Here is a 26,462-nt window from a genome sequence, read left to right on the forward strand (position 1 = left end):
ACGCGCAGGGGAAGGTCTTTGGGGCGGAGGAGGGGGTTGGCCGGGTGTGGTTTGGTGAAAGAAAAATGTCCCTCCATGCGTCACAGTGAAAGAAAATGATTCTGTTAATGAGGACGGTAATATTCAGAAGCTTTCTCATTATACTTCTGTGGAATGTTTTGGAGGTCTTCCTTGTTAAGAAAATGGACAGGAAGTGATGCATTTTGTGTTCACGGCAGTTTGAAGAACAGGGTGAAAAGCATGAGCAGTGACAGCCACCTTGACAGAAAAAGGGAGTGCCGGCTTTTCTCCTTCATTTAGCTGTGACGTTTTCGTTTCAACCACCACATGGCTTCGGCCGACCTCTCGTCCATCCCAACCATGTTGTTGATGCTGGAGGAGTTCCACACGGGCACTGGTCCAGGCCAACATCCCTCTCGATACAGCACTATCTGTGGCATCCATCGCCCCTAGATGGCTTTAAAAAGACGTAACAGCTGTGTTTCCTTCTATAGTTTGGCTTTGTTTCACCAGGTCAGAGCGGTGACATTCAGGCTCAGGTGGCACTAAATGACGGCACCAAGACTTCTGAAAATTCCACTCCGTCTGCTCTTTTTCAAGACAAATACTGTGGGCTCAAAACACAAGAAACTTTGAGTATAAGAACACCTATAAGTTGGCATTTGATAGCCATCAGTTCATCATGCGTGAGTGTTGAAATTAAGATAAATCTGTACAACCTGAGCTAAAAGGCCGTGTGGGTCAATCGACCATGATGACTGACAAATTTATTGAAACTGTATCTTTAAATCGACCTCCTTTTACTCTTCCAGTGTCATTTCACCGTGCTTTGTCATCATATTTTGCATCACTCGTAACATAAATGTGATGACCTCATCATCAGAGTACAACTCAATTACACGGCAGACGGAAGTACACGTTTTTACTGCAAAGAGAGTGAAAGCTCTAGCTATTATTTTCGTTTAGATCGGTTTAACCAATGATGCAGTGGGAGGTCAGAGCGTCATGAATTAACGGATTAAGAAAATAAATTTAACAAATAGTCAAAAGCACAAATACATGCCAGTTTTGACTAATGTACCTTCCCGCATCATCTTACACAAAAATATTCCTTCTTCCGGAAAGCAGTGGTTTAAAATCTCCATATTCAGCATCAGTCGGCGTCTATAATATCAGGCCTCTGTGGGATTCAGTTTCACAGCATCTCCGCACGTCTGCGTGTGCACTCAGAAAATCAATATCAGCAACACACAACATATACAGAGACATGAGATCAATACGTGTAAACACGCCGGTGTTTTTATTTGTGTCAGCTAAAAGTGAGGGAGAGGAGGTGGCTGTCTGGAGGACGATGATGATGCGCTGCTGCTCTGGGAACGCAACTCTTCTCACAACCAAGTGCATGCTGGGAGAGGCTGCAGCCCACAGTCACGTTTTACAGGATAAACATGCAAAGGAGGATTATATTGCACACGTCTGCAGCTTGGATGTTGAAGACAGAGTCTTCCTCCTCATATGTTACTGATTGAATATGGACACGTTTGCAGTTCATATGCTGCAAAGTGCATGACATCTCAATCCAATGCTCAGTGTAGAATGAAAGTCAGGAGGAGCAGGGATTAGTATAGATCATCAATCAGTACCAGAAGTGGCAAAAATCCTGCATTTACACTACAATGTCTCATTAATCAACTCAGTAATCAAAGAATGATATATCAAAAACAAGCAGCTCCTTCAGTTAATACTGCATGTTATCCAGTAGCAGGGTCTGATGTTAAATGTCAGATTAGACAGAAGAATCAAACCACTCCACCCCACAGGCTAACACACACACACACTCACAAATATGTGACTGGTAGCCAGTCTGTCTGTTGACATTCTGCAACATCACAGGCGGAAGACCGAAGGAGTCGTTTTAGGAAACTCCTCTAGGTTTATTTAACCTCGTGGCCCCTCCTGTCTGTCTGTCAGTCCGTCTGCTTGTCTCCCGACGCTGCGAGACATGTCTATATTCAGCTCAGTACAGGATGTCGTCCGGATCGAGAGCAACCAAGAAAAGAATACGATACGAGGAATGCGTTGATCGGAATAAAAACTCTTCCGCCCTCTCCACACAAGCTTGGATAATAGATTCCGACAGAAACAATTGCGCTCCATTTACAGAATGTGCAAAAATGTTCCAGGTTTATCTGCAAACAACCATAACCTGATATGATCAGCAATGACAATGGTACATGCAAACGTACACACACACACACACCCAGGCACCACGCTGACAGGGGCTAAACTTGTCAGTGATGGAGTAGTGGCGGGCGCAGCTGTGCGGCACACCCCGACTACACACACACAGGAATGTGGCGATGGCACAGCCCAGGTGCCATCATTCAGGGTCGTGACATCGCTGCAGGAGTGTATGTGGGGACGAGCCCGTCACCGGACACCTGAGGTATGTCAGGGCACTGTGTGTGTGTGTGTGTGTGTGTGTGTGTGTGTGTGTGTGTGTGTGTGTGTGTGTGTGTGTGTGTGTGTGTGTGTGTGTGTGTGTGTTAGAGTGAAAAGGGTGTATGACAGATGATGACAGAAATGTGTGTGCCTCTTTGTCCATGTGTGCATGAATGTGTGTAATCTGACGAGTATCTGTGTGCGTGTGTGTGTGTGCGCGTGCGTGAGTGCGTGCGCTATGCATATATTTGCAAATGAGTATCTAGTACTAACCCCCCAGCCTTGGACCTGAGACAACACAGGATGAAGGTCGGCGAAGGGATAATAAATACTTGTTTTACAATGTACAACCTTTGAAACTACATACATACATACATACATATATATACTGTAGTTGAACCAATGATTTATCGCTTCATGTACAGTTTCAGAGGATGCACTCAGATGCTTTCAGTATTAGTATAACAATGTGAAAACATGAGTAAGTAATGCATTACATCTGTTGATTTACAGAGATTTTCCAGACACCTGCTGGCCAATCAGAAACAAGTATTTTCCATGGCCTCAGCATGACGACCATCGACTGAATGAACACAGATCGGGCTGCCAGAAAACTGATTCCTACAAGTGACTGAGTTCTTTAAAGGTCATAGATAAGCTCGTGTCTGAGAGGCGGCCTGCTCGCTGAGCGTGAGAGGTGGAAAAAAAAAGTAAGAAGTGGAAGGAAGGATGATGAGCGGATGGAAAGATGGCATCTGGAAAAACATTCGGTAAAGTCCGAGGGCAAGCCGCTATTTTTTCCTGGCATGAGGATACTGATCATACTTTTACACTTAACTCCATTCTAAGAAAAAAAGAGGAAGAAAAAAAAAAAAACACACCCAACAAAAAGCACTGAAAGTGTACAGTATATTACTTGTAGTCCCGGGACGAGCGCTACATGCAGCCCTGCGTGTTTCATTCCAGTGTAAGCTAATAAAAGTGTCCTTGTGTGATGGGCCAGCCATTCCTTCCCGTCTTTAAAAAGCTCCTGTGGAATGGTAGAGATGAGTCACAGCTGCCAGGAGACCACCAGTCATGTTTAGTGGGCCGCACGGAGTCACTCGCACTCTCACACACGCTTCATCTTTCCCGTCTTTTCTCTGGCCAAGTCTATGATTCTGTCCGATTTAGACCTCCATCTACATTAATCCAGCGTTTTCCACCCATGACATATAGAAACCAGATCTCGTGATATTAGAGCCAGGCGGTTGCTTGAATTCTGGGGCAAAGAAGATTGAATTGAAAAACTCCAATATAGATAATGGCCATTTTTTTGCAGTGATCCCTCAAATGTGACAACACTTGTGACAAAGACAGTAACACAGGGAGGATACTGGAAATGTTAATGTTTACAATGATGATTTTTCAGATTTTATAGAATTTATAGACTATAGAAAATGTACACAGATTTATCAATACTGAAAATCATCGTCAGTCGCAGCCCAAATTGAGTTTGAGTTTATATCACAATAGCAACACAGCATTTTGGAAAAACAGAGCACACGCACGCACAAACAAGCTGAGACAGAGGGAAACCAACAAGACGTCAAACAGCTGTCATGTACAGCAGCTTTGTGTTGTTTTATCCACTTATCTCCCCCTCTCGTCTTCCTTTTGACACACGCACAAAAACACACACGCATACCAAGCAGTGGTGTTTTAACATAATCACATTAATCTGATTGATATATTTCTGGACACAATGACAGAAAAGCCTAGATTAATTTAGTTTTCCCACAACAGCAGCTGTGCTTCACATCACCAAACAACATCGAGGTCAGAGGTCAGGAACCAAACGCACAACCATCACACACACACACACACACACACACACACAGCTGTGCTCTGATACAAACAGAACTTGTACTGGGATTCTCACACACACACACACACACACACACACACACAAACACATACATACACACAGAGCGCAGGGATGTGGGCCAGCAGGGGCCATGAACTGTGGCTCGGAGCCCCACTTTCCACTGTGTGCTCTCCTGGCTCGAGCGGAGTGCAAACACTCGGGCCTGAGTTATACAGTGGGATTTAAAGAGGAGTCAGTTTGCTGCCCATCAGTCGGCTCCACTGCCATAGCTTCCTCATCACAGTGGATCGAGGCCGAACCAATGATCCTTTTTCAGTACATATTCAGCCCAGGAGCAGAGGAAGAGAAACGTCAACTTTACAGTGCTGACTGCAACTTCTTCACTCTAAGTGATAATGAGGGGACAACATGTACGATAAGTGCACTTTAGATGGCACTCATTAGTCCAGATCATCTCAAATCAGGGCTCTAACTGCAAAGACTCTGAGAACCAAATTTTAATGCTTTATTTTTAGATTAAATAAATAGAGCGCCAGGGAAATCCACTCTATCTCCCCTTGCAGACAGACCCACACCAGCTGCAAGTTGCATTCCTTTTACGCTGTGCTTGGCAGAGCACCAGCGAGCTGTACGTTACCTGAATAGCTGCTGGCAACATGGCAGATAACATAACCCAACTCTGATGAGAGTCATTACCACACATTCTGCCTTTGAGTGCATTTTCAATTCCACAGTAACTTCACAATGTGCCAAGATGAATCAGACGGAGATGAGATTATAATCGTCGGACAAAAAAAAAAAGCAACGCGTGATGTAGTTGATACGGGGCCAACAGCACACCGCCTCGAAACGTTACGCTGCTAATGATTTTTTATCTTCAGCAGGCAGAGGATAGCTCTCTGAGGGTTGGAGAGAACTTAACCAGTTTTGTCTTCAGTTTTTTCCTGTTCTTTGATTAGATATTTCCCAAACTAACAAAGTCTAAATACTGAAAATATACCTCTGCACTGCCTGACTGTGTGTTGGGAGCATCATGGGGAGGCAAAACCTAACATGAAATTGAAGTGTTGATTCCGGAAGGTCATTCGGATATGCAGCTCAACACTAAATGCCCCAACATATCATGCAGCAATAAATATACAATCGTACTGGTGTTTATTCATCACATACGGACATTAAAGGTGTGCAGAGAGGCAAAACATAAACCGATCCCCGGTGGATGTTGTTGTCAAAGCAGTGAGCGTGGTGCAGATGTGTGTGAGCGCGGCTGAAGGGCCGTCATGTATGAAATGCACACATTCTCTCCTGTGGAAAACGCCTGTGGGTACGAAGGAGCGAGGGGAACGGAAAGATGGAGGGATATTAAGAGAAAGCATGATGACAGCTCGTCAAGTCACACACACATACACGCAGACGCACGGCTACACCTCGAGGCCTACAAACACGGCGCTGACATAGTTGCAGAAGAGAGAGTGCTCGCCACCAACAGCGTTAAAATTCCTTTAAGCTCGACGCTGCACCTCAGAGGCCAGAGGTGAAATACTTCTCACACACTTGAACTTGAAATTCTCTGTTTATGTTTTGCTTGAGTTACATAAATTTGAGTAGGGCCTCGAAAGTCTTGCCAAAACTCGTGTGCCCTGTGAGAAAACAAACAGTACGCTCCTCACCGCTGAAAAAAACAAAAAAAGGAGAAACTCAGTTATACTTTCACCAAGATCAACTCACAAAGAATTATCATCTGAATCTACTTTTCTGTCATCAGGCCAACACTGTCAGATCACCTGCATAGAAGAGGTACTGTATAATTACTGTAAACAGGGTGGTTGAGAGGAGTGCAGAGGCATTCAAGTGCTACTGTTTGGCAGAGAACCAGTCCCATCAGGATGTGTCTCCTACCATAAAACGTGTTTTCTTTTTTGGATTTACATAAAGAAATGAGCGTGATGAAAGTCACTCTTGTCATTCTTTCCCTGCAAACTTTCGGGCTGCTGAACATTTAATCAAGACTTGAATCAACAAATTTAATCAACAATGAAATAAATCATCATTAATTGCAGCCCTACACATCAAAAACAAAGCAAATTTCACAACAAATCCAACTTGTCGCCTTCAATTACAAATGCAGTCCATCACAGTATTGATTTTTCAATGCTTGATATGATTTCTGCATAAACTTTGACACCTTTCAGAGTTTCAGAGGAATCTACTGAAATACTGAACAACAGTAGAGAATGTGACCCTGTGACCTCCGGGGCTGTCAGTCACGATGAGCGTTCCTCTCTTAAACTGCACCAGAGGCGACGGATGAACCGGGCCCTGAGGCGGGATGATTGTCAGGCTATTTGACACTGCCAAGTTCAAGGGCTGAAGTCAGACCAGTGTGAGAAACTTCTGAAGAACTTTCACAAGCAAAATATTTCCGTTTGGTTCTTCTCTTCTTCATCCTATAGATGTACAGATCTTTAATTTCTCTTTAAATGATCTTCTCATCTTCACCTGCATTGTGAAACACGTAATAAACATTTTTCAGCCATATAATTATGATGCCTGAGATATCACCATGGATGTGATTTAGTAGGTACATATGATGAATTAATTGTGTGGGCACTGTGAATAGTTATGTGTAATGAAAGCTGCTGTGGTGTATACAGAGAACCTCTCCACTGTGACACAATCAGTTCAACTGCACCTCTCCTTCCCACTGACAGGTCCACTGAGCGGTGGAGTGGGCACAAGTATCGATACGTGCTTCGACATCCATTTTCGGCTGACGGTGGCGGCAGAAATGAGGCTGTTGTTTATGCACTCAGCTCCACAGTGATTGAGATTGAGAACAGAAGCAGCTGCTGGTGCCAGAGTCAGTGTTTTTTTTTATCACTAAAGCAAAGCACACTGACCTAGACCTACTTTTCCAGATAAGATATGCATGGCAAATGTAAACATATAAAGGCCTTCACAGATCAAAGACATGGTATACCGTGCTATTAATCAAAGCTGAGAAACTGATAAGGGCTGCTCCTGTACACAAGAGACTCTTATCTGACGGGTCAGGAAGCATTTCCTCTGCAGCAACAGGAAACCCCGCTTGAATGAAACTCTTCTTTGTTTTTCCACCATGAAACTGATAAATGATTTCCCACAACGCTCTAATATTGATCAGTAAATATGAATCTAGCTTTATTAAAACACAAAACAGTCATTGCTGAGGCCCATCAATCGGGAGTCAAACATTTTCTGAAGAAAGAAATATACTTTGCACACATTGCTAATACTTTCAACATTAACAAGCAGCCTCTCACAAGAGGACAGTAGGAAATAACCACCAAATCTTCTGCTTAGTATTAGTATTAGTATTTTCTCCATCGTTCATATCTCACTCACCCTGTCTTTGTCGTCGGCCACGTCGCAGAGTACATCATCCAGGTCGAGGATGCCGCCGTCGCCGTGCTCCAACCGGTGAACTTGCAGCCAATAGCTGGCATCCTGGAAAACAGAGAAAAGAAAGACGTGTAAAGCCATTTTAGAAGCATTAGGATCAAACTTAAATGGCTAATCTTGAAGAACATGGAATCAAAGATTTCATCACCCGAAATTGTTGATACGACTGTACGACTGAATAAAAACTTGGCACAAAGAGCACAAGGAGGCACGGAAACTTGACAATAACGACTGAACATAAGATGATGTGAGTCGAATCAACAATGTAGATATCTGTGCGTTTTGAAGTTTTTGAAAAACTAAGAAAAAAGTATGAGAATTGATTAAAGGGTTGCAGAACGATTTGACAAGCAGCGCCGACAAGAAAATGATGCATAAATAAAAGCTCAACTCCAACACAAGTCCGCCTTTAAAAGCTTCAAACAGCCACTTAAGCGTGACATTCATTTTGTCGTCGTGGCACTTCCAAGCAGGGCGCTCACAATCATCGGGGTCCCCCGAGGGGGAATCCCGACCATGGCTACTGTAATTGAGCCCAATTTCTTGACGACTGTTTTGACATGAAAGAATCGCACGCAAAGGTCACAGTAGATTAGCAGAAGTGGGGAGATTAAGACGGAAAGAGAGGGATAGGGGTGAGGAGGGACGGAAATCAAAACAAAAGCAAAAACTTGGGAAGTAGAAGAAAGATTCAAGCGGTTACCTACGTGTCAGTATTCGAACAAAAACATAGCTCAAAGCAACATGACCAATAATTCTAAACTGAGAAAAGGAGTAAAAAGACATTCATTTGATCATAGTGAACACAGTCAGTGACGGGAGTTCAAAGCCAAAGACAGAATGAGCACAACGCATGTTTGTGAATACGAAGGTACTTTCAAGTGTGCCGGCGTCATCTGACAAAGTTATGAGTCGAGACGTGACTGTTTGGGGCTCAACCCGCACACAGCAGCCCCGAGGGTTACAGCCTCATTACCCACTTGTATGGTTCCAGTTCACTGTAACGCACGCAGCTCACTGACTGCAAAAGGGCACCAGACACATTACAGAGGGATAATAACACTTAACTGGAAGAATAACACTAGATAAAAGGCTTCACAGCGAGAAATGGAGACACAGAAGAAATGATGAAAGGATAAAGAGAGGTGGAGGGAGACAAACAGGTACAGAAGAAAGTCGAAAGAAGCACGAAATCTGTGCAGAAAAAGAAAACTGTGCTTCTCCGACTTATTATATTGCTAGTTCATGAAAGTTTGAGCATCTTGGCAAAATGTTTGCTCTCCAGCAAATCCAGTGCAACAAGTCCTATACATAAAGTCAAAGATTTGTAAATGTACAAATCCCTCAGATGATATCTTGAGTTTAAAGATATAGTCGAAAATTACAGGTTGAGTGAAGGAGCCACAGTGATGAGAGGACGTGACAACAAAAAGACGACAAGAAGAAAGGTCGCATTAGTATTATGTACGAGTTGTTTGATGTCAGCTACAAACAGACTGTCATCCTGCCGTGACAGATGTCATGAACCGTGACAGCTTGTGTCACTTTGTGTCACCCCCCCCGACACAGAGACCCTGTGGATTTCAGCTGACGGAGCTGTGTGAAAATCTGAATTTACACACAAACACAGAAAACACACAGACCTGTATGACACTGTGAAAAAAGACCAGAGGTTTGTAATTTTAAATAAGTTTTCTTTCTAGTTATACAAGGAAAAAGTCTGGACTATTATAGCATCACAACATACAAACAAATAGGCTCTTGTATATCACATAAGTAGATCGGAGCAGGTAAACAAACATGGACAGAAAGCCTCTGTGTCGTCAACCGAAGGTAAAATGTTTTTCACAAAACTGGTTCTTTTAAAATTGCCATCATCACCACCAGAGTCAAAGATTTCAACACATAAAATCTAACTTAAAGTGGATGAAGGTTAAAAATAAACCAGCTGTTTAACTCTCTCGGATCAGAGCTGTGCTGTAGAAGTCTTATCTGACACAGAAATGCAGGAAGTAGCCAACGTCCACTAGATCTGCATCTGTCAACAAAGCAATGCAAACTAATTACTGCAGGTTTGTGTGTGTGTGTGTGTGTGTAAGAGAGTGTGTGTTTGTGTTTAAGTTGCTGCCGTTGGTTATTATCTTGTTTCAAGAGTAGCTGTTTAACAAAAGAGGTCAGCCTGTCAACTGTTTTCCCTGTTAAAGTTTATCCATTTTCAGCCAAAACACATAGAGTTCTGTTCCAAGTTAATTGAAAGAGCTCCCAAAAACCTGAAAACATAAATCAGTTGATGGGGGAAAAAAACACAAAGAAATTCCATGAAACACCAGTTTACTGTAAGTCACCTGCCTCAGGATCTGACCACTTAAAATCCCCCCAAAAATGCACCCTATAATGTGTTTTTGTTCTACTAGACCTGAACGATATGAGCCAATGTACAATTAAATTGTTAATAATAAAATTGACTATAGGACTATCTGGCTAATGATAAATAAGCAAATATCAAAGTGCCAATTTAAGATCTTCTCCCTTTCTCAGCCAATCTCACCACCATATTGACAATCAATCAATCACAGGAAGGCAACCTGGGGCTTAATCTGATCTGAATGCAGGTATCCAATCTCCATCTCTTAGGTCAAAAGTGTGAATGCACGATGTGTCTAAATGTGTAGAAATGTTTATGTTCATGGGTCGTACGATATCCTTATTAAGCTCAGTGTGAGACTCAACAGCTTTTTCTCGATAATTGCTCTTACCGTTAATTATGTATCCTATCGAAACAACACATATTAAAGGTGATTCACAGCGATAACACTCATCTCTTACAGTGTGTGTCACATGTGGCCTGAAATCTCTGAATGGAGCCTCACACATCACACACACACAATCAACAATAAGAAACGAGGATCCCGGACTGGAGACCTCAAGCCGTCCTAAGTTTAGATTTGAATCGGTGGATGTTGTGACAGTGTTGATGTGTGCGTCTGTGTGGGTTTATTATGTGTGGTGGCTGTCTTTATAAATGTTATATATATGTATGACACTGTTGTGGGATTGGGCAGGGCTGGCCACATCAAAGGGTGTGTAAAATGTTGTGTGTGTATGTGTGTGTTAGTGTGTCAATCTGTGGGGCCAAGTTCATCTGGTAAAAATAGCTCGCAGCAAATGTCACGGTGCCAAACTGCAGACAGGACACGTAGTAAACAAAGTTATAGCACGCCAGATACAGAAACTAACGCACAAACAAGAGAGCTCACATGCAGGTACCTCCATTTATGATGACGCAATCACCTTCAATGCCTCATGTGACACTTGAAAAATAGATAACGAGCTTCTTAACTTTAGATCCTCACTCTCGCCTGCTCCCTCGGGGCCTGATTGAGATTCCCATGACGTTAATCTGGCAGGCGCTTTTCTGAAGTATCCCATCAAAAACCTAAGGACAAATCTGGAGCGAGATCAAAGACCGCATCATCTGCTGCGGCCCCTCATCGGTCTCGACAGACCTGGAAGGAAGCCAAGGCCAACACGCCGGCTGCGGGGAAAGCCCAGCACTACGTTAGAGAGAGCCAAACGTTCCCGAAGTGCTCGCTGCTCTGCAACAGCACCATAAAAAGGAAGAGGATCCACGAAGAGGTCCGTGCCCACCATTACAAGTATGTCCCCATGTTACTACAATAACGAGTTCTATAATAGCCCTCGTTAAACCCTTTAGAAAGTTACATTTCCTGGTTTTACCAAACAAAACTCTACTTGATTGGGGGCAATGATTCAGTGTCTGTATTCAAAACATGGACTAAAAAATAAACACTCAGATTAAGATAAAGCCCAGATGATTGTGGGCAATAATATTACATTTGGACTTTTTGTAGTTATTAAGTTTTAACAAACTCACAGTACAATCTGTTAAATAATTTATTTGCAAACTGTAGTGCGGCATTGGTGTACCGCTTTCAAAATATGCCCTGGTATTGAAAGTGACAGTTCACACAATTTGCATCCAATATTGTGTTATCATATGACCTCTACCATATAGGTGTTATTTAAAACACATATGTCAAATGTTATATTTTGTAAAATAATATCATTTGTTCCAAAGAAAAAAGAAAAATCCTCACTCCTTTCTGGGTCACTGTAACTGTTAACAACAACAACAACAGTGTTATACTGTATACAATGAAACCGATCTTTTCTGAGATTGTTGTCATGGTTTAACTCAAGCAGAGACCCACTGCTGATTCTGTGACATGAAAACATGTCCATCGTTTTTCATGTCGTATGAGACGCAAATAAATTGCATGTCAAGACATGTTGTGAGGTACCAGCTCATCGAAGAAAACAGATTAATCATAAACTGTATGTGCAAATGAAGGCCATGTTTGATTTTTTTTTTACCTTGTGTATATTAAAGTAAAAACGCAGTAACAAAGAAGTAGTGATGCAGTGTTAGGCCAAGGCGTTTTGTCTTCAGCTGCGTGATAAAGTTGTGTGGAGGAGTGGATGATCATTGCAGTTTCCTCTTTTGTGCGACAGTTGTTTCCAAAAATAGGAGAAACAAAAATGCCAGTTTGCTAAGAAAGTCTAAAGTTTAAGGTCATGTCGAACTTCAGATCAGAGAATAAATCAAAAATCCTGATCCACAATCCAACCCTGCACAGGACACCAAAGCAGTACAGAGTTCAACCAGCCTTTTCAAATCAAAGCACCAAATGGTTGCCCAGCACAATAAACAGGTTGAATTTATTGTGGCAACACTGATTCTGACACAGCTGCCCTCATAAGTACAGCAGGGTCGGACCAAAAAAAAATGTCTGTGGAAGACTCGGGCTCAGACTTCCTGTCAGGTGAGAGCGACTACGAGGCTGAGGAGAAACTGGATGGTGGTGAAACAGATGTAGAGGAGTTGAGTTACGCGGCGATGGTCCGCCTGCACCACAATCTAATCAACTTTCAAAACATCTACATCTACAACATCAATGCAATGATATCCATAGAGGTAGGGAAGCTGATCATTATTTCAACTGATTAATCTACCAATGTAGATGTGTAGAACTCCTCTCAACCAAATTACAAATCCTCAAGTTAATGAAGGAAAAATACATTTTTCAGCGGTACACTGTGGACCAGGCTAGGACAAACAGCTTCATCAGCAGTTTGCTTTCAGAGCTGGATGTCAGTGATGACCATTTCTTCCTGATCTCCATTGAAGATTTGAACGAGCTGTATGAAGATGAGGTCTCCACCTTTTCATCATCTTCCTCCAGCGCGTTGTCTTCTTCCGTCAGCTCGCCTTCTTCCTCAGACGTTGAAGAAGTACAGAGTGACGCAGCGGACGACGCTGCAGAGGACCAGCTGTGAGGATGTCTAATAAACACGGCCACCCTTATCTTTATGGAACTGGTTTCATTGTAGGAGTCATGGTTAGTCAGGGTTCAAATAAATCCAAACAAACTGACAACATACAAATGAGGTTAATCAGACCCACACATAGAGGGAACACTCACATGTGCTGCAGCATGATGTACACCATCAAGTCCAGAAAGACTGCAAACTTAAGAGGGGGAGTGTTCGCAAAAATCCCCCAAGACCTAGATGAACATCCATCAGCTTGGCTAGTAAACATGCGCTTATCCTGAATCCGAACGACTCCAGTTCATAAATGTTTAGTCCAGTCAAATCTTTACACTCTATTTGCCCTAAATCATGCACGAATGCACAACAAAGCAAAACATTTTTTTGGGCTCTTAAAGAGCAACCTTCTGTCAGATCCAGGCTGGTGCTGCACAACGGAAAATCTGCAAACCCAGTAGACAGTGTTCCTTGGCAAATATTTTGTTTTGGTTAAAATCTCTTGCAATTGATGTGATTTTGATGTATTATTGTTAAAATGTGACAATAAACACTTCAAACGATCCCTGTTGTTTCCCTCCTCTCAGTTACAGCTTGGTCTTCGTACTAAATCTACAGTCGTGTTTTCATACAGCCTTTTCACCCTTTCTGCGCTTTTCGGATTCATTTCTAATCCATTTTATCCCATTCTTTCTAGTCTTCCTCACCATTGCCCCATAATCCTTTTCCTCCCTCTCGCTGTTCTTATAAAACTTTAATAGAATGCTGTCCTACACTTGACACACATTAGGGCTTGTTTCATATTCCAAACACCGCAGAGAATCCTCTCTGGGAATCCTCTGCATATCTATCCAGCGCGCTACACGCCTGCGGTGCTGCGCTGGTGCAGGTTCACGGCAGATCAAAAAGTATTTCTTGTGTAAATGAGTGTGGAAGTTTAGTGTGACACCGTTTTGTAATCTCCAGAGTGCCGCCCATCACTAAAAAATGCATTCTCCTGCAGACTTCTCTCCTCCTCCTCCTCAGTGTGGGGTTAGAATGGATGCTGCAGAAGATCTGAAAGAATAATTAAGCGATTGTGGATTTAGGATTTAGAGAAGGGAGGGGTTTTATTTTAAACCGAGGCCAGATGGAGACTAAGAGAGGAAGTCACTTAAAGGCGACGAGATGGTGGAAGCGGCTCCACGTAAGACATCAACAATGACACAATGCAATCTGTGCCAACGCATGCTTTATCCTCACAGCAGGAAACACCAATGAGCAATGGATTAACAAAATACAGTAGGCTTATTGTCACTAGATGTCAAGGCTGTGTGTGGGGGTGTGTGTATCCCTTTACGGATACCTTTTCAAATTAAAAAGGGTCAGTTTATCCAATTTACATAACAGTGTCTATATACAGTATTTTCCCAGTAACTAACAGGTAGTTATGGTTTTTATTTGTGGATGACTTTGAGATCTGTACTCCTGAGACTTCCATCAAGAAGTGTTTTCCATTCTAAACAAGTGATTGCAGCTACATTTGTGAGATTATTCATTCATGCGATTTCACAAATCCATCTAGCCAGCCTCACGTGTAGTGGCCAATGATTTGAGTCCAAGTCATGTGACTATAAAAGTTCCACCTTTGCTAATTGACAAACAAAAAGGTTTTACCCATATGATGCCAGAACATAACCATAAATGCAACAATGTTAAACGATGTGTTCCACAGAAAGATAAAAGCAGCGTTAAATCTGTAAAGTTATCATTAAAAAAACCTAAAATACAGCTTATGCCATCCTTATAATCTCTTTATTGTACCATTTAATCCCCTGTGGAATAAAACTGACAACTGACTTCATTGTTTTGGCTGTGTAGAGATCCAGAGCCTGGTACCGTCACTACAACATCCCGTATTTGAATTCCCAAGGCAGGCAAGAAAATTGTAAGAAAAGTGGGTTACAAAGTATTACATGTGCTGCAATTGAATGTAAAATGACTGCTTTCAAGAAAGTATGTTTGCATTCATGTCAGCATAAGATCAGATCTTATTCTAACAAACTAAATACCCAACTGCTTTCTTTGTACTCCTCAATGGAGGACTGTTGTCGTTAGGCAGCTCAGGTGAGACTGTTTAAATACACAGCTGGTTCCTGGAAAGAAAAAAAGCTTGTTTTTGAAGCGAACCCTCCCTGAATAAATACAGTCAACTGCTACTTGTTTCCTCAAGCCTTAGAGAACGTCTTAAAAAGAGCTGATAAATTAAAACCTTGTCTCGATGAGTAATCAGTTTGCCACTTTTTCAAACAGAGAACATCCGACGGCTGCAAATGTTACAACATGCCTTTATCTAGCAGACAAACATCTCTCTGCTCTGCTTATCAAGCTCGACAAATCCCCTTTCAATCTCCTGTGATGTTCGGATGTGTGCACAACCACGGCGGGGCTACAACGCTGCACGTGACCTCCACCGCAGGGTCAAAGCAAGGTTGAGGTAAGAAACAAAAGACCCTTTCATTGAAGTGTAAATGACACCAGTGAGGAGAGAGGCGGAAATTGGAAAATGCCATTCTAGTGCTTGGTGATGCATGTAAGACCACAGACAGATGTCTGTACAGAGGCAGATGTGTCAGCGTGGAGTGGTGACGAGGAGCTACAACCACTCCATTGGTGTTCACTTGTACACGTGTGCTAGTGCAGTTACTGTATATAATCTCAGAATACGTTTGTGGGTTGTCAGTTTCTTGTCTAGTCAACTTCAATCCCAATTCAATCAATTAAAACTGATTTGATTTGTATCAAGTTAAGCAACACTAACAAAGTTGTTGGGAAGGAAAGTCCACTGTCACATTGGATTATGTTACTATTCTAAGACCACACATGTATAAATGTATTCATCACTACAGACAAAATCAAAACTTTTATATGTGAGGGCAGAAACTTGTTGACATGAATTTGTGTTTGTGTGTTTGTATTGGAATTCAGAAAGATATTAAAATAGAAATAAAACAAAGAATAAAAAATGTTTACGTACTGAGCCCAAGCCTCAAAATGGTAATGTGTGTTATTCTGGCATCATGTCGGTGACAGTTTTATGTAAACAGACACTCATGTAAACACAACTGGCAACATCGAGGTCAGCAAATACGATGGAGGTCGTTTACATACCGTCTAAGTCTGCATTAACATCACTGTCTGACTGCGTCGCACCAACAGTTCTGCCCAATTCAAGTGCCAAACATTCCTCCTCATGTAAGTGCCAAGTGGAATTCAAGGGTTCTGGACTGCTGCCAGGCTCACGGCTCGCCATTTACTATGGAGAATTAACAACTGGCCCAACCTGCTGTGCTGGGTTGTGTGTATATGCGCCGGGCAAAGACTATGGTCCTCAGTTATAAATATTCAGATGGTAGGGAGGGAGAGGCGAGACGTTTCAATGAGGGCGACACGCCACAAAAACAGCCAGTGAGGAGAGAGGAGGCTGCTGAGCACCACAAGAGCCCAAGAACAGGCTTTGTGCTTCTTCTTCTCGTCTCCATGTCTGTGTTTCACCAATTTATACTGGCAATAGTTGAGGTTTTAAGGCAGACTTAATATCCCCACACAGTTATGTTCCAGGCTACAATAAGACCACTACAGTTTACAGTTAGTCAGTTCTACTTTCAAAACATTAGCTTGGAAAATAGTTCTGGTAGGGTTCAACCAACGAGTGTTTTCATTAAAGTCCATAAAATGACAAAGAAGATTCCCAGAGCCCAAAGTTCAGTCTTCTTTAGCCCAGCAAACAGACAAAAACCAAAAGAAACACAGTAAGTCCTTCATTTAAAGGAGCTGAAACTAGCATACATTCAACATTTCTTCTTGAACAATGCCTGAAACAAGTAATCGATTGATAAAACCTTTGCATTTGTCTATTGATCGACTAGATCAAATGAATCACTGCAGCTCTTGCTTCTGGCGGTAGACAATGACAAGAGGAACAGAAAGAAAACACAGATAATATGTTTGTAATAAACACTGAACATTAGGGGGGGAAAAGCCCTGGACCAAGCTCTTTTTAAAACATTACACCAACTACAATAAAACATTTACAGACACTTTAATGACACATAACAATGAGTGCAAAGTGATCGCATAAAAAAAAAAACATCAGGACAGCTCCAGTGATTTCATAGATCCACAGTTACATCTATTTTTTCGTCTGTTACATATTACTTGCTCGTCTCCAATCAATGTAACCATTGCATCAGAGTCGATGCTCAAGGCTTTACCGCTCTTTCAATCTCTCATTGTTGCACCCTTGCGTCCTTCCACTCAACTGTTAAACTCCACTTATCTTGCAGCCGTCGTCTCAGAATAACCGTCTCAGGATGATGGAGGGGAGGGGGAGAGAAAACCAAGACGGAAACCGGAGAGAAACACTGGCAAACGCGAGCACCTTAATGGCATCGCGCCGCACACAGAACAATGTCGCCATTCACAGAAAGGCCTTGTATCTGATCATAACAGGCAACCGCTCCGCAATTTAACATACCGCGCTCTAAAAATAGCCAGAATTACACAGAGTCAGGTACGATTAATCAACCGACTTTATGCAGCACATTAAGCTTCGAATGGAACAAAACAAGAGAGTCTTTGCTTCATTGTGAGAGAACCACAGTTTGCATTCAGCGGCGGGAGTGCAGAGCGTCTTGACTTATAAATCGCTCAATTCACGAGGAGAATCAAACCATAATAACCTGCGCAGAATGCAAAAGAACATGAGGATCTCACACGTGGTGCAAAGGGACAAAGGCAGGAGGATGTAGCCCGTAGCTTGATTAACATAATGAATAATGAAACGATCACGTAGCAGCCTCGCGTCTGTAGCTTCCACCTTCCTGTGCAGTGAAACAGAAGTGCCTGAGAGGAAGAGAGAGGATGGAGAGGATGGAGAGATGTAGTCTGCCAGGCTGGAAAGTTAAGACCACAACCTGGTTCCCAGGAGAAGGAGAAAGACAGAAACTGCAGTTCCGCCTCCAAACAAACCGAGTCACCCTGATGGATATTTCATTATGGCTGTTTCCCCCCTGTTGCTCCATACAACCCTCTTTTCTTCTTCCATGTTACACTAAAACTGGATTCTATCACAGTAAAAGGACTTCTTGGAGGCTGCTGGTGGACATCAAACGTTAATCTTAGAGTAACATATCCATCTCTTTTTCATTTGCGTTTCCATAAAACAAGATACATGGATAGAACCAACTTCCTGGCCATAAAAGGCAGAAAAATCACACAGGTAATTTTCCTGTACCTGTGTCATACAAGCACACAATCGCATACATATACGTTTATCAATTCATTTGCATTGAGCCCCCTCAATAAGCAGCTTAGTATGCGAAGCAGAGCAGGAGACATTTAGGATCAACAGTTGAGCACATTGTTTTCTAGCTTATCGCAATGGCGACCTTCACACAGGTTATATGTTAACAGGCTGATGCTAAGAAAAATCAATAGAATCGGGGGGGGAGGCTGGGAGCATTATGTTTTCTCACCAACACAAGTCAGCAAGCGATAAGAGCAGAGAAGGCAGAGAGAGGATCAGAGCACATCGTCTTTTATTTTATAACATTTAAACTGTGTTTTTCAATCTATATTATAAAGAGGATTTTGGCCTTCATTATGCACATTATTCTGTGTATGTACTGTATACTGAAAGTGTCATGTAGACCACTTTTTGACAACTCTGATCCAAGCTTCTTAAATGTGAATATTTTCAGGTTTATTTGCTCATCTATGAAAGTTACCTCAATATCTTTGACAAAAATAAGACATTTTATTGACCAAACAACTAATCAATTAAACAACAATGAAGTTAAGCATTAGTGGCAGCCCTAGTGGAGAGACCTTCTCTGCCAGAAAGCATTGAGATCCCTATTATACCATCACCAAGTGCGAAGAAGTACTAAGAAGCAAAAGGATAGTTACTAAACGACGCCGACAGTGATGCATACAAGCCTTGTGCCAATTAGTGCCAGAGAACACAGTTGAGATGGATATAAAACAGCTCACGGAGCAACTTGTGGCTGCTGGTAAACTTTCTGATGAGGTTTTTCTGACACTGCTGCTGATTCCGTGTGCAGCTGCAAGTAATGCCTCAAAGTTACATCATGGCCATGGGACTTCTAAATGTCTGTCTTGATTCATCAGCATTGGCCCTGGTAATTCCGACTGGAATTATGCAACTTATTTAAGAGAGGAACTGGTGCTGAAATATTTGGGCTATGTTTGATACTTCCATCAGTTCCAACAGAAAAAGAGCCTAACGATGATCTAATCACGTAATGTTCACAAATGAGGGCCCCTTCTTATTAGAGCAAAATGTCATTTTCATTCCATTAGAGAGGACGAAACACTTCAGTCAAAACAACCTCTGACTCATTGTCACAGTGCTAAGTGTTCTTTGCCTGCGGCTTAAAGCATAACAGGGTCATTGTTGCTGTGGCTGCAAATACATGATGCTCTTTTTAATCTGATTGTAGCGGCAGGTGAGAAGTTTACTGCATCAGGACAGACAAGTTGTTCATCAGATAACTGTAGGGCTGAGCAGAATGGATTGAAACCTTGAAGCATCATTCATGGCAATGGCATTCAAACTCTAAATCAACATTCGAATTTATCTGCATCATATCTGCTCTTGCATGGCACTTGACGCTCATGTTAATCCGATGTATCACTTTATTCAAACTGAGGGGTTTTGTAAAAGCATTTTTGGGGGATAGTGACGTCATAAAACATGTGGACCAACATCGAAGCATTTGAAAACCTCCATAGAGCGCGAAAATGTAAAAGAAAAATGGCTTGTGGCCATGGACAACTGTATTAAACTGTCTTAATTGGCTGTCAAACAGTCTCTGGGTTGTAGTCATTATACTGTCATATGTAATAATCTCTCAGCCTGTCTGGTGTTTAACTCAAACATTAGTAGTGTGTCAGTAAAAAAAAAAATAGTATTTGGCAAAATTCTGCATAAAATAAGCCAGCTGTCGAAAACTGTCAAATCTGTCAAATCTGTCCAATAATAGGAAACAGCTGACTTAACTAGGGATTAATTGGACTTGAATTGGGATGAAAGGAGACAATGTTTCACTTTTCAACATAATCATAGGATAATTTATTCCTCTGTGCAAAAGAAATTCCTTTGAATTGTCAGCACAGAAAATCAAACAAATGCTGTAAATGCCATAGGATGCCAACCTCTTTAACAATGCAAAACAAATCCAGACCTTACAACACGAAATCAGTCAGAAAATACTTTCAAGAGTCCCGGTTTTGCAATGCAAAGAGTCTCCGAGAAAATGCAGGACATAGCTGTTGGGTTTGGTTTCTCCTAAAGGGTCAGTCTTTGTGAAAATGGGCAGGAAAATTGAAGGCACACGTCGGAGTGGCATCTACAGTTACACCAGCTGTCTGCCTGCCAAACATTCGCCCCTGGCCCTACTGTTTCTGATCCTTCCACGACCAAGAGGAGGACTGAAATCAAGTCTGAGTGGGGCGGGGGAGCTCCAGAAACTCTAAAGACGGCTTTTCAAAAGGGCAAGGAACTAAACCTGGCATCACTCCACTTGTGCCTCAGTCGATTAATGCCCCAACAAGGCTGTAAATTAATACAGTGGAACAAAAACTTCTCAACCGAAAGCCGGAGACGGAGCTTCAACAAATGATTAGCAGGAAAGAGCGAAGTGGTTCTGATTTAATGAGTGTCCATCAATAAGGTTTTGACCGCTCCCCAACCTCGATACAACTGCCAGACGTTCAAAATCAATTTGGGTTTTGTATTTCCAGATTCGACTAAGAGAACATGTCCTTTCACGACAAAAGTCTTTGAGGGGTGAGCGAGGAAGCTCAACAACCGGCGAAAATAAAACATATCCTTTCTCGTCACAAGATCTCTGACAGAACTAGACCAACACATCTGAGGAAACAAAGCTTTATTCTTGCTTGATGTCTTTCACCAGCGTGGAGGAAACCACAAGAGGTGGGGGGTATATAGAGGAACACAGATAAAGAGATGACAATGAAGACAAAACCTGGAAAAAAAGAAACAAGAAAGACAGGAAGACAGAGATAAAAAATCAGAGGGTGAGTCAGAAATGACTGGTTCAGGTGCATCAGAAACTAGATCCTCCACAAGTGACCCGCTTTGGCGAAGCCTTCAGCACAGAACAGACAGGAGTGACATGAGTAGACTTCAGTGGTATTAATTAGGCATGTGTGTGATACTCGTGGATTTTCTGGAGGCGGAATCATCTTCATCGTCCAACTGCGAAGAGACTGTCTACCTATGTCACGTGGACGACGGAGCGAGTTTGTGTACTCTGTCTGTTGTTCCCTATGGCACAACACCAGCACCTCGGCTCTCTGTCAGCTGCTGTCAATCAAACGTAGACATCGACACAAGCATCAAGCCGTCTGAGACAAAAAAAGGATTGTGTCTGATATGTCCCCGATGACCTTTTATCCTTCCTCTTAATAATAATAAAAAAAAAATCAAAAACGATTCAGACTACAAAAGGAGATGACTCAATGTGATTTCAGTTGGAATTTAAAGTGAAAACAACTATCCTCCTCAGCATTTCCAAATGGTTTCATTGTTGGAACCACTGTCACAGAGACAACCGGATCGTTTCAGCTTTCCTCCGACTAGCTACCAACAACAATAAGGATAATGTGAGGTTATTCATTTATTTGGACTAAAATGGAGACTTAAAGCAGAGGAAGACGCCAAAGAAGTAAAGAATGTTTATTTGATTACATTTCATGCAGTGTACAACATCCGGGGACTGGTTCCTCTGCATTTAACCCACTCCACAAGCAGCCAGTACCTTGGTCATGGGCACTGACTGAAGTATGAAAATGAAGATTATCCAACTGACAGCCCTCAATGAACAAAAGAGGTAGTTCACCTGCAAAATGTTGCTTCAGTTAAAACAAGTTGCTTGATTTGTTTTTACCTAAAGCCGCCGCGCCCGCATCCGTCCCTACTGCCAGCTGTCACAGTTTAAAACCGCTGTTTGTTTATTTTGTGGCATTTCACAGTTCATCCACAAATCACTCAACGCTGTGTTGTTCCGGTGTTGTAACAGCATAATTGGGCACACAGCAGGCAAACTCCAAGCAAACACGGACGAGAAACTAATCGGGCATTGCAGCGTCAGCCCATTACAAAGAACCTGGATCTGACCCGATCCTGATCCATTCACTCTGTTAAGGACATTCATAGAGAGCCTAAGTGTGTATATGAAAACATGACTGTAGCATAAACTCTAGACAGATCTGAATACATAACAGAAGAGTCCAGTGGAACCACAACAAACACAAACTAGAAATTAAAGATGACGCAAGTCAAAGTCACAGGTTGAGACATACCTGTACATGGCTGATGCGACAAGACTCGGCTCTGAATCTCTTTTTGTGAGCATAGTGGTGTTTCCACATCTCATCAATCCTCAAACTAAACACACTCCTCTGACCTCTCCCGTAGCAGGCAGCTAACTGACTGACAACAGTGAGAATGATCCGTCTGCACAACAAGCTTTATACTTGTGTAAGAATCAAGCGTGTGCAGGTAACAGATGTGTGTGTTTGTGCATGTGACATTTTGAGCATGTAACTTGCCTGTGTGTGGTCTTTAGTGCACCGTGCATGGGTGTAACTGCAGTCTAGTTTTTGAAAGAGACCTGAGAGGGGACACACGCTGCAACACAATAACCTGCGCTCTTACTTCAGAGACTGTGCGTATCAGATTGCCAGTGTTGCTGGTTATTGATACTCTGGCGGAGCAACGAGAAACTGTGCGGGGTGAACAATGAGAAACTGTTGATACTTGAGCTCCGATAACATCACTCAATTTGCATTTATATGACAGCTGTATCAGGTCGTGGATAATCATTTCATGTAGCATAAATCTCGCCGTAATCAGGTATTTGCGTGAGTAATCGTGGCCCAGTGAAAAGGTCCAATGGAATAGTATTCATATGACATATAAACACTGGAAATCAGTGTAACATTGCTACAACGGGAGCTGTGCCTATGACTTTCCAGTCTTGCAACTATATTATTTCTTCACAGGTTTCAGCAGCCTTTGGACAACAACCTGTGTTCAATCTGTAGAGGAGGAGGATCGGAGGACACTGATGGCTTCAAGGAAAATTATAAAACACAACAGCTCCGTATCCATCAGGTTAACAAAACCAACTTGTACAAAAGACGTGGTCCAGATCTGACGGCAAGACAATGTCAGATGCCGCGGGTGGGTATCGCAGAAACTACAGTGTCAGACAGGTGCAGGAGACTCCACAGGCAGCTGACTCAGATCAGATGAACAATCTATTGAGCCTGAACAAAGCGAAGCCGTCAGGATCAGCAGCTGAAAGGCTGTCACAACCTCCGCATTCAGAGGATTCTTTGCTACATTCACAAGTTCATTTTTATGCCAGCTAAAACTTCCTCTTTGTGATTTTGCCAATAAAAAAAAATGTTGGCGGCTGTAAGATACATGCAGAAGATTCATCTAGTAAACCCCCTTAGTACTTGATGCATGAGGTTTAAAACTTAGACAAGAAATTCTGGACGGTCAGCCAAAGACTTGCATGTCAATGCACTGGAATTTTCTCTACCTGATCCAAAGCTGTTTCAATGCAATCATTCCTGTCTGTCTGCAAGTTCAACCAGTGGCAAACAAACACCAGGAATTTTAGTTTTTTTTTTTAATGGCAATATCCCATTACGGCACACCGTCAATTGAGGCACTCCTTATTGCAAATGACTATCAGGAGCCGGTCTTGTGGTTACTCATCTGGTTTCTGGCAGAATGTGACAGGAGGATATCCTGTCTGTCAGAGGTGGAAGTCTTACAGCCAAAACATCAATGAGCTTTTAAAGAACTGGTTTGACCAAAGCCACTTCCTTTTCCTCTCCACAATGACTTGACTTGTTCTATGCATTGACGTTACTTTTTTAAAAAAGCTTATCGCTCAAAATTGTGCAAAATGATCATATCAAATTCCAAGGACACAGGCTTGAATGCTTCTCCTGACTGCTCAATGTTCCTTGTTTTTTTTCTTCTGGCTAGGCCAAACAAAAATGACCATTGTTCCTGGTGTATTATTACCTCCCGATCAATGTAACATTAAACAGTCACTTGAAGGATAAAGTCTTCAAAAACAGCTGCAAATCACCCAAAATTTCATCCCTAAAAAGTAACTCCAGGTTTAGGAATGTCTTGGAATACCATCAGCATGTGGTCCAGTCCATGGCCAATGAAATGAAGAGGGGGATTTGGACAAAAAAAAGCCGTCTAGTCACTTTTTCACAGTTGTTCCTTTGCAAGAAAGTTGAACTTTTTGTTTAGAAGTTCTCAGTAATCAGCACAAAAGTTTACACTGTGCAGAAATCAGTAAATGATAATAGCTCTGCAAAGCATCAACAAATAATAACATTGCAGAGGAGAGACAAAAGAATTCTATAATTGAGGCATGAATGAATAGTTGGATTCCGGGTATAAAAGGAGAAGGAAACCATCGTCGTCTGTGAGTCTTGCCACAAACCTTTAGCAGAAATAAGTGACTAAGTGATATAAATTTTGATTTTTACTTGCCAATATACAGTGTGGCTGCTCAGATTCATCGATAATGACAATAATCATCAATTTCAGCCTAAAGGGAGAACTGTAAAACCCATACCAAGTTACACTTACGTCATCGATATTACAGTTTGTTGGACATGAGCCACAAACCATGCAGCAGATAGTAACAGCACAGCTGTGTCCATGTGTTCAGAAACTCCCACATGAAGCCAGACCAGCACTCAAACCTCTTAATCTCAGTTAACGCAGCCTTAAACTTGGCTTTGTTCTCACCAGCATTGATAGAAGCTCAGCCAAGAGGAGCTTTGGTCTGCTCAAACAGAGACACGTCTCAGGCTGTCCCCCTGGATGACACAAAAACAAACCACAGCCATGGAGACGAGCTGACATCACTCCCTGGGGTCATTAGGAGTTCTCCCCTCAGCCAATCAGAGGATGAAATGGGGAGTGTGAGGAGGAAACGGTCGTCGCCGGTGCTCCAGAGGGGGAGTGGGCTGGGAGGCGTCTAGTAGACTACATGAGTGGATGATGTCTGAGCCCGAGGCAAACCTTATGTGTCATTAAAGTGGTACTGAGGGGGTGGCTGATTATACACAGAGGCCAACAGAGTGATGAGGCCAAAAGTTACAAAGCCAGATATGCAATGAGAAAGAGGTGACTGAAGGAAGATAGCATTGAGTGCTGATGGTGACAGATGAAGAGTGTCAGCAGGAAGAGAAAACTAAATGGCAGAAATTATTCTTACACTAATAATTCCCTCTCCTTTGATAACAGGGAGTGGCGATGACGATGAGATAAATGTAAAAGTAAGAGTACATTTCCCTGTTAAACCGCAGCAATAAAATATAGTGACATGAAAGCAGAACCAGTTCCTCAATTACAAAGAAGCCTCGAGAGAAAAACACTGAAAGCACATTTGCATGCAAACAAACATAACAGTCTGCCTTAATCAGGTTAAAGTGTAGATGTGAGTGCAGACGTGCATCATCACTGCCACACAACACCAGCATGTTATGTCTTAACTTGCAAACAATTTCAGGGCATTGAATTCTTCATTACTGCAAAAATAAGTGCTGGTATGGAAGTATTAATAATTAAAATGTAATAATTTGTGCTTTCGCATTTTCCAATTTCAAGTTCTTCAAGTTTCTTCAAGACTTACATCAGTTACATTTCTGCACTCACTAACAATGTTAATAACGCTGTAAAGGAACCCTTGCTGGTTTACGTAATAATGTCACGCTGCCAGATTTACTGTGCTGCAATATCTTACATCAACAGGTTTATTATATTTCACAAGGGTTTTGTTATGTTTTTTTAAACAATATCTGTCAGTTTCTGTCAGTTACAACATGCTGTGTGACATAGGCTGATGTAAACTTGGCAGCATCTGCTAAATCAATTTAGCAGATGTGGATCAGCAGGATCTGGATCAGCAGGATCTGGATCAGCTAAAAGCCTGGCATTCAAAAAAAAAGAGGGTTGACAACCATGATTTGCATCATTTAGCACGAAGGGTGCCACCATGTTGAGCCTATATGGAAATATCTATCAAAATGAGCTTCAAATTGATCACTGAATTAAAAAGGCATCTGTCATATACCCACCCCCATCTCCGAGTGCAGACTCGTGCACATCTGAAGCAAATTCGAAAAAGAAAAAAAACATTTAAAAACAGCATGACACAACTAGCTTACAGATAGCCTGCAACTCCACTTCCAGACGAGTATCCTGCGTGCACGAAGACAAAGAACT

At 42.2% G+C, this 26,462-nt stretch overlaps 1 protein-coding gene across 7 annotated transcripts in view; it reads right to left on the minus strand.

Annotated features, from left to right (window-relative positions):
- Nucleotides 1-26,462, minus strand: part of pard3ab (par-3 family cell polarity regulator alpha, b) — a 245,861-nt gene that overhangs the window by 198,233 nt on the left and 21,166 nt on the right. For all 7 annotated transcript variants that reach the window (XM_030402565.1, XM_030402564.1, XM_030402562.1 and 4 more), the window contains exon 2: nt 7,694-7,795. In XM_030402565.1, the coding sequence (XP_030258425.1) occupies nt 7,694-7,795 (102 nt within the window). The remainder of the gene's footprint in view (nt 1-7,693; nt 7,796-26,462) is intronic.

The sequence above is a fragment of the Sparus aurata genome, chromosome 21 (assembly GCF_900880675.1).
Source record: "Sparus aurata chromosome 21, fSpaAur1.1, whole genome shotgun sequence".
NCBI lineage: Eukaryota > Metazoa > Chordata > Actinopteri > Spariformes > Sparidae > Sparus > Sparus aurata.